This window comes from Anopheles arabiensis, chromosome 3, assembly GCF_016920715.1.
Source record: "Anopheles arabiensis isolate DONGOLA chromosome 3, AaraD3, whole genome shotgun sequence".
Taxonomy (NCBI): Eukaryota; Metazoa; Arthropoda; class Insecta; order Diptera; family Culicidae; genus Anopheles; species Anopheles arabiensis.
Window position 1 is genome coordinate 74581145 of NC_053518.1, and position 8531 is coordinate 74589675.

Sequence of the window (8531 nt, forward strand, 5' to 3'; positions counted from 1 at the left end):
ATTAAAACGATAGGATTTTAAAATAAACAGCAAAACAGTCCCGTTTCGATTGCTTGTCCCATCTGGCAGCACTGCCCCGTCGCTTGACAGCTGACGACGACGAGGTGACATTTGTCGCTGCTGGTGTGTAAACTTTTCCGCAGCGCAAGGGAATGCGATTGGGCCTGTGGCCGTGATATTTGAGTGTTTTCTATTTTCTCCGTGCGCAAAAAAACACCACGCCAGCCAGCGTTGCACAGTTTGCACTTTTCCCTCCCCAAAAACAGTGATACAGTGTGAAATTGCAAGCAGCGACAATGGTTCTGACGCGAGTTATCCGTGCCGTAGGTCGTTCGACCTTGCTCGAGACGGGTGTAGCTGGTAGCGGTGGAGGCCAGCTGCAGCTGGTACGGTTGCCGCTGCGTCGCAAGTACACTTATCGCAGCGGTGCCCTGAAACCGATGCCCGAGATCACACCGTTCGGACTGTTCGGCATTATCGCCACCGTCATCCCGGGGCTACTGATTGGGGCGACCATCAGCAAGAACATGGCCAACTTTCTCGAGGAGAACGATCTGTTTGTGCCGTCGGATGACGACGATGATGACGATTAAAGAGAGCGAGAGGACAAGGGAGAGGAAAAGATCCGCAAACCACGGACCTACACAACTACACACACGTACGGGGCAGGATGGGGAGACGGGGCAGCACATGGGTCAGGATCGATATTTTTAGAATGCGAACAATTCTTCAACCTGTACGTGCGGTGTAAGTAAGGGAAAACATAATCCACGCAATTAAAAGGTCGGTCGCTAACATAATGCATCTGTTTTTCCGTTTTCATATTATTTCCAGATAATTCTCTAGTTCATTTTAATACAAGAAATGCTGCGATCATCCCCTGGCCCCAGCCTGTATCGAACCTTGTTATAGATAGCAGCTGTTAAACGAAGCTCCCAATCCCTTCGCTTTCATTCGTTTCACAGTAGTTACAGCTCTTCCCCATTCACTGTTAAGGATGTAGCAACCTCGAAAGGAAGAGAAGTGGCCGACACTAACACAAAACAACGCTCACCAGTGATATCATCGAAAGCGGAAGGAAGACAGGAGCGGCTTCTTCCGCATTCTTGCTCGTTTCAATCGAATGTTCGTAACTTTATTGTTGTGCTTGCAGGAATAATTTAGGTCCACACCATCAGAACTGTAGCGTGTTGAATCGTTTTGATTTTCATTTGTACATAATTTGCAGTTAAGTTTTTCGTTTTAAGTTTTTTTTAAACATACAGTTTATGCTTTTGTTTTGCTTCGTGTCAGCAGCGAGCAAACGACGAACCATCGCGCACGCATCCGCCATCGCGCAAAATAGGCGGCTTAATTAACGAGAAATCAAACAAACAAAAAAAAAAATACCCGAAGAGTTATTAGTCCGAGTTACGCAAAATAAAAGACGAATAAAATACTTAAAAAAAGCTGTGCTGTCTATTGTTCTGAGTTTGTTTTTCCACCGTAATTTACAATTTTCGAAATTATTCCCTGGTGTGTTATGGACTTGTTCGGGAGAGGAAGACTATCCAGCATTATTTACAGTCGGCGTGTCTGGTCACTTAATGCTCTCTTGAAAGGATCGGAGAAGTAGAAGAGCGGTAATGGGTCAGGAGAGGAGGAGAGCGGTTCGTCATTAATTAAAAAAAAGGAAATAATTTTATACATGTGTATGAAAAATGAATACTAACTCCGTTATTGCATTCCAAATTTAAAGCATAAAGCAATAGTGGAACGACGAAGCAGTTCTTATTCCTTTTCGAAAACAAAGCTTACAACTTAATACCGAACCGTTTTGTGCATGATCATCGATGATTAATAAGTTAATAAAATTATAATAAAAGAAACGTTAAATAAAAATAACAACTACTCGTAAAGCCATCTGCAGCAACAACCTAAAACACGCGGGAGGGGCGATTGGAAAATACTTGGTACGTGTTTTTTTTTGCTTTGCGCGATTCTGTTCAACACACATTTACACCGTTTTTGTAGCCGCCGCTCGGGACACTCCAGCACGCCCCCTTTTCCATCTCCGTTTACTCCGGTGGCTTTTTGTGCGCACTCCAGCCATGGAAGCACTTGGTGAACCGTTTCGATTCCTTGTTTTTCAGCGTGAGGAAAAGCTTTCGCGGCCGCTCGGGTTGCTTTATGCGCATATGCTGGATGTAAACCTACAGCGCGAGAGAGAAGGCAGGAAAGAGGCAAATAAAGGGAAATGATAAATATTTCACCGAAAAAGGCCTCTCGTCTTCTCGCCTCTATTGCTTACCTGTGCCGATTTGTAGGCGAGCTTAATTTCCACCTCGCTGCAGCGTGACCCCAGCCACAGAAACACCTGATCGCCGTTGTCCAGTATCATGATGTCGTCGTCCGCCAGATCGTCCTGACAAAAGTCGGAACACTTCTCCGCCACCGTAAAGTAGCCCTTCTCGTTCGAGCAGCGGAACAGGCGGGTAAAGTTCATGTACTCCGCATCCGTGTCGTACGGTTTGCGGCCACCGAGCGCAACCCAGAAGAAGTTTTCTGGCTCCTCACCTTCGTGAAGGATCTTTGTAGTGGAGAGAAGGCAAAATAGCAGAATGTTTAGTGAGAAATTCAAACGGGTTTCACTTATGCTCAAGCTGCTGTATTAACTAGTGGTGGGAGCTTGGAATCGGACATAGTCGATTCCGTTTTTGTGTTCGGATTCAATTCCGGAACCGATTTAGTTTATGCAACCTATACCGATTCCTATTCTAATTCAGGAACCGATTCCGATTTTGATTCCGGAATCGAATCTGATTCCGATTCCGGAACGGATTCCATTTCCGGAACCGATTCCGGAACCGTTTCGTTTCCGGAACCGTTTCCGATTCCGGAACCGATTCTGATTCTGGAACCGGTTCTCACTCCGGAGCCAATTCCGGAGCCGATTCCAGAATTGATTTCGGACCTACTATCCGGAATCGATTCCAGCAATCTTCGGAGCTAGCCGGCGAAAACTTCATTTTTCCCATCACTAGTATGAACCATTCGCGTACCTGTAAGCTAACCCACGGATTGTTAAACATGTCCTCCGCTATTTCCTGTATCAGTCTCGCCTCCTCGCCGGTGGTTTTCGAGCCGATCCACACGTACACGATGCCTGATTCCGAATCATCGTCCGTTTCGAACGGCACAAACAGAATGTAGCTGCGAAAGGAGAAGGTTATTAGCATAATACAATAAAACATTCATTTCCCCCCAGGAGAAACTTACCAGAACGCTGAGTTCAGCACAGTCGCTTCCGGTTTGACCTGTATCAGGCGCGTGCACAGTGCGCTTCCGTTCGAGCGCAGATGGTAAAACTCGACCGGCAGCTTGCCTTCGGGCGTGCGCTGCTTCTCCTTGCGCCGGCCATTCTTGATCACAAACTTGCCCTTGAAGTGGGACATAAACTTCAGATTTTCCTGCTGCTGGTGTATCCGCACCACCTCCAGCTCCTCGCCAAACATCGACTTGAACTTCTTCTGCAGCGTAAAGGTGAACGTTAGCCAGCCCATATTGCCCGCCTCCCGGCCCTGCCAGAAGTACACCACGCACTGGATTTCCTCGGCCGGCGTCGCAGCCGGATCGAGCGCCTTTAGCGACGCCTTGCCGATCGGGCCCGACGATGCACCCTCGGTACCGGGTCCGCCCGCCGCCGCCGTCGAGTCGTGGCCCTCGTCCTCCTCCCCGTCCGGCTCGTCCTCGTCGTCCACCGGCAGGCAGTAGCGGCAGAGGAACACGTAGCACTCGCCCGTGTAAAACACGCCCAGCTCCTCCTCCGGCAGCCGGACAAACTTCTTGTTCTCCAGCACGAACGGTTCCATCACGTCGAGATCGTAGTTCCAGTCCTCGGCGAGCTGGGCCGCCTCCATCGGCGTCATGGCCGGCTGGCGGGGCATAAACAGGGCGGCGAGATCGGCCTTCGTTTGCTGCTGCTTGGCCCACTGCGTTAGGTCGGCGCCGGTCCGCGCCACCGATTGGGCGGTGCGCGTGAAATCGACCGCTATGATCTCCTCCCACCCGGTAAACTTGGACTTGAACACCTGCGTCTCCGTGCCCTCCTGGACGCGCGTGATCATCGCGTAGTCGGGCCGGTCGATCATGCTGAACAGCTCCTGGGAGAGCTTGATGGCGGCGGCCCGCACCAGCCGGGTCGACTTCTTGCCGAACCACACGAACAGATCCAGATAGCAGTCGAGAATGTACACGTTCTTGCTGGCGAGTATGGTGTGGGTGAGCGTTTTGTTGCACCCGCCGCCCGGCAGCTCCACCTGCGGCAGCTCCAGGTAGCCCATGCCGAGCTGGATTTGGTAGAGCCGGGGCGGCACCGGCACGAACTCCGGATCGACGTGCGACTGGTTGAGACACTCCGCCTCCTCGTCCTGCGGCCCCTGACCGTCGGCGAACCCGAGCGCACGCCAAAAGTCTAAGCTTTCCTGCCGCTGGTACTCCTGGTAGATCTCGGCCTTGTTCTTCCGCTCGTGCTTGTTGATCTTTTCCGCCGTGAAGCGTGCCTTCGACTTGAGCGTGTTCTTCGACCGCGTCCCGTACCACACGAAAATGTTCAGGCCCGTGTCCAGCAGGAACACGTACCCCGGATCGAGCGACTGGTAGCTCACCGGCACCGGCTCCAGATGGATGTTCGGCCCGGCGTCGTGCACCCGGTACAGCCGCACAATGTAGACGGCGTTCTCGATCGTGTAGAACCCGGTCGACGTGCGGCCACCCTCGATGTACGTCACGTCCGAGTCGAACAGTGCCAGAAACTCGTCCGACTCGTCGCCCTGCTCCTCCCGGATCGTGCGGCACCGGGCGCCCAGATAGTTGCGCAGGTTGACCGCGTGGATCGCCGAGCAGGCGCGCTTGTCCAGCGTTGCCTTCGTGCCGATCCAGAAGTAAATCTCCCACGACAGCTGGCCACTGTCGTCGTGCGACGTTTTCAGCACGATGTAGCAGTCGCCCTCGTAAAACTTCCCGTGCGCCGCCTCCTCGATCTTGTTTGGCAGGAAGTTCTCAATCTCCCACACCGTCAGCCCCGGGTACTGGCCGTCCTCGTCCTCGAATATCTCCGAATAGTCGACCGGCGGCTTCTCCAGCGTTTCGTCCCACCGTTTCGGCTTCAGGTTTTCCACCTTTTCCTCCCCGAACCCGAGCCCGCTGTTTTTGTCCTTCGCGATGTCCTGCATGCCTTTCAGTATTTTGGCCGAATCCTGATTGTCGGACGAGTCGTTACGGGCGCCGCGCCGAAGCCGCAGCTTTCGGGCGATCGGGTCTTTGCCGGCGTTTGCCGCACCCTGTACCTGGGCCGGCACGTTTGCACCGGCCAGCCGCAGCTGGGTTTGGAGCGAAAAATCGATATTGTAATAGGCCAGCCCATCGCCCCGCTGCGCTTCGATCGGTTTCGGGGGCATCACCAGGTCCGGGTTGTTGCGCAAATCCAGCTGCTCCATGTCGGTCAGCAGATGGATCGCTTCCGGCAGGGTGATCAGCTTGTTCGAGCTAAGATTAAGCTTTTTCAGCGAACCACAGCCGCGACAGAGCCCTTCCGGGACCATCTCGAGCTCGTTGTTCGAAGCGGAAAACACCTCCAGCGCGCTCAGCTTGCCAATGCTCGACGGAATGCCCTCGAAGTTGAGCAGATTGTCGTTCACGTACAGGCGGCGCAGCTCCTGCAGCTTGCAGAGGGTGGCGGGCAGGGCGGTTAGCTTGTTGCGGGAAAGGTTCAGCGTCTCCAGCTTGGTAAGGTTTTCGATCAGCGGCGAAAGCTCTTCCAGCACGTTGTCGTTCAGGTTGAGGCGCTTCAGGTTGGCGAGGTTGTACAGTGCGCCCGGCACCTTCGATAGCGCATTCTGGGACAGGTCCAGCTCCTGCAGGTTGGACAGGCTGTCGAGCGAGGCGGGAAAGTTGTTGATCGTTCGCTGCGTGTTGCGCATCTGTAGGCAGACCAAGCTCTGCAGGGACGGCAGCTGGCGGAGTTGAAACAGCTCGAGCGGATTGTCGTTCAGGATGAGCGTCTGCAGGTTGGACAGCCGTCGCGTCTGGGGCGGTAGCGTTTCCAGCTTATTGTTGGACAGGTCGAGAAACAGCAAATCGGTCAGATTGATGAACAGCGAGGGTGGAATGGTTTCGATTCTAGAAAGGGGAAACAGTAGCACACATTACACTATTGCATAGGGCAATCGACTCGAAATTAATCTCTTGGATTCGTTTTACTCACTGATTATTGCTTAGATTGAGCACGAGCAGTGCTTTGGCTTTCTCTAAACCCTCCGGCACCTCCTTAAGGCGATTGTGCGATAGGTCGAGCGTGGTCAGCTCTTCCAGCTCGAACAGATCCGACGGGATGGCGTGGCTTTTCAGCTTGTTCCGGCGCACGTTCAGCGATCGCAGGCAGCCCAGTTCGCTTAGCTGGCCGAACAATTTCTCGAGCTGATTGTTCTTCATCGACAGGTGCTCCAGCTTCACCAGCTTGCCCATCTCGTCCGGTATCGTGTCCATGCCGGTACGGTCCAGCTTGAGCCACTGGACCCCGGACATGTGTTTGATATTCTTGGGGAATTTATCTTCCTGAAGGTAGACAGAAAGAATACCAAAAATTAGATAATAATTCAAGGGGAAACATCCATTCGCAACAAATGGTTGTGAGAGCAAAGGAGGGAAAGAAAGAAGGCTTTGGTATTTCATAAGCTCGTTAAACATGACAAACATAACCCTTCGAACTCGGATTATCGCAACTTATCGTCGTCAGTGCGGCGCGCGATCAGCCTCGCCGTCTCTTTGCCTTGGATGAGGCAAAGCCGGGTAGGACGAAAATAGAATTCGGTGGTATGTTCGTATTAATGCTGCCAGTAACGAGCGAATTCTGGTATGGGAAGTATGTCACCGTCACCGGGGAACAGTATGACGACCCATCAAACACTACCGCCCACTTGATGTTAGTTTTATTACAACCGAGATGCAGTTAAAAAGTCCATCTCAACAGAGGGGCACACCCGTACGGACAGGGATAATCACTTCGCTGGGACATTCCTGGTTGCATATTCGCCCGGGTTACTTACGCTGAAGTCATTGTTCGTGAAATCTATTCCACGCACGAACGGCAAAACACCTGTAGTGCTCATAGTTTTCCTCTTTTAGTTTTCCTCCTTCGTTTTTTTTCTCTCCTGCACGATGCACTTGTGCAGCCAACGACCCGTGCAGTATTTTTTTTTGTTTCGTTTCGCAGAGATTGATGCGCTTCTGGTATTTGTGTGGGAAGGGGAACAAGTGAATTGGCCGTGCTGTTTTCACTGCTTTAAACTTGGTTTTCCTGAAGATAAATTCACCGCTAAATATCACATTTCTGTCCGAATGCTATGGGGAAGGTTTATCGGGCAGGATGGATGCCGATTTGTGTGGAAAACTCTTCTAAAATTTCCACTTTCTTGCCATTCACTGCACAAAAACAGTACTTGGTGTATTCTTTTTTATTTTATTGAAAGAATGAATGACAGTGCCCAAGGAAGGCAACCACCGAGCTGACAGATGGAGCGACCCAGTGCGCAAATGTCACAGATTGGTGTGGTATGGGATGCGATGTTTTGATTGGCTTCAAAAGCAATGAAAATGCCGTTGTATGGCAATTAATCAGCAATACGGCAAAGCCGTGCCTCCTGAATTAAAACAAATAAAAACGGCATTTTTTTTAAACTTATTTTAAATTTGTTAATTAACCCACAATAAACATGATATTTGCTATGAGGATACAGTAATAAAATTATAAAATTCCAGTATGAAAAAGTAATGGATAAACTAAAACATGAGAAAAGGTATTGATGCATCTTTTAGTGTTAACAAATCTAAAAGCGCCAAAAACCCACTAAACGACTCCTAAATGGGGTCTAAATGGCTCAAGCTGAGCTTAAAAGGAATCTTAAAGCACTCTGTTTAGCAGACGGTAAACGACTGGCTTTTAGTCACAGTTGTCAAATCGTACGACTTAACAACATGCCCATCATGGGTTCAAGCCCCGAGTGGACCGTGACCTCATACGACCCCACTGAAATACAAGCCCAATACCCAAGGAAACATTTTGGACCTAGCTTGAACAAAACTTGGACTGTCTTGCTCTATCTTCTATACCGCACCTGCTTGCACTCATTCGCGAGCGTTAAAATATACTCTCCCGATTTCATGTTCTCGCGAATTACCTGCTGCTGTAAGAATGTATGCGTGAATGTGTAGCGTTTTTCTCTGTGCTTCCTCTTCTCTCCCCTCGTTCGTACTCCCTTCTTCCATCGATCCGATGCGCGATTCCTGATTCGACCGCGCAATAACATTTGTAAGGTTCCGCTGCAATGAGATACTGCACGGAAATATACAGAGCATTTCCTTTAAGCATCCGTGGTCCACACGGAACGCCGATGAACCTAACACCACCGGCTAATGTCAAATTCTCGATATTGGGCGGTGACTGGTGAATGTGTCCCTCCCTTCCCTCATCAACTTTAATTCACTTACTTCTC

At 50.7% G+C, this 8531-nt stretch overlaps 2 protein-coding genes across 3 annotated transcripts; one reads left to right on the forward strand and one right to left on the reverse strand.

Moving 5' to 3' along the window:
- Nucleotides 1–102: 102 nt before the first annotated feature.
- LOC120899914 (essential MCU regulator, mitochondrial) lies at nt 103–1378 on the forward strand. Of its 2 annotated transcripts, none has more exons than XM_040306271.1 (2): nt 103–751; nt 835–1378. In XM_040306271.1, exon 1 carries the CDS (start codon nt 297–299, stop codon nt 591–593), a length of 297 nt encoding a protein of 98 aa, XP_040162205.1. In that variant the 5' UTR covers nt 103–296; the 3' UTR covers nt 594–751; nt 835–1378. The 2 variants fall into 2 exon arrangements, with proteins under 2 accessions (XP_040162205.1, XP_040162204.1); XM_040306270.1 differs by having other exon boundaries at nt 103–747.
- Nucleotides 1114–7505, reverse strand: LOC120899908 (protein flightless-1). The gene is made up of 6 exons (XM_040306253.1): nt 7086–7505; nt 6245–6594; nt 3259–6159; nt 3042–3192; nt 2291–2569; nt 1114–2192 (listed from the first exon to the last, which is right to left on the reverse strand). Exons 1-6 carry the CDS (start codon nt 7146–7148, stop codon nt 2058–2060), a joined length of 3879 nt encoding a protein of 1292 aa, XP_040162187.1. The 5' UTR covers nt 7149–7505; the 3' UTR covers nt 1114–2057.
- Between the last annotated feature and the right edge of the window lie 1026 nt (nt 7506–8531).

What these genes read in the sequence shown, in the direction of transcription:
- LOC120899914 (XM_040306271.1), top strand. Translation starts at nt 297, where the DNA reads ATGGTTCTGACGCGAGTTATCCGTGCCGTAGGTCGTTCGACCTTGCTC.
- LOC120899908 (XM_040306253.1), bottom strand. Translation starts at nt 7,148, where the DNA reads ATGAGCACTACAGGTGTTTTGCCGTTCGTGCGTGGAATAGATTTCACG. An exon ending in TCACGAACAATGACTTCAGC is followed by an intron (nt 6,595 to 7,085) that starts GTAAGTAACCCG and finishes GTCTACCTTCAG; the next exon opens with GAAGATAAATTCCCCAAGAA. An exon ending in ATCCGTGGGTTAGCTTACAG is followed by an intron (nt 2,570 to 3,041) that starts GTACGCGAATGG and finishes TCCACTACAAAG; the next exon opens with ATCCTTCACGAAGGTGAGGA.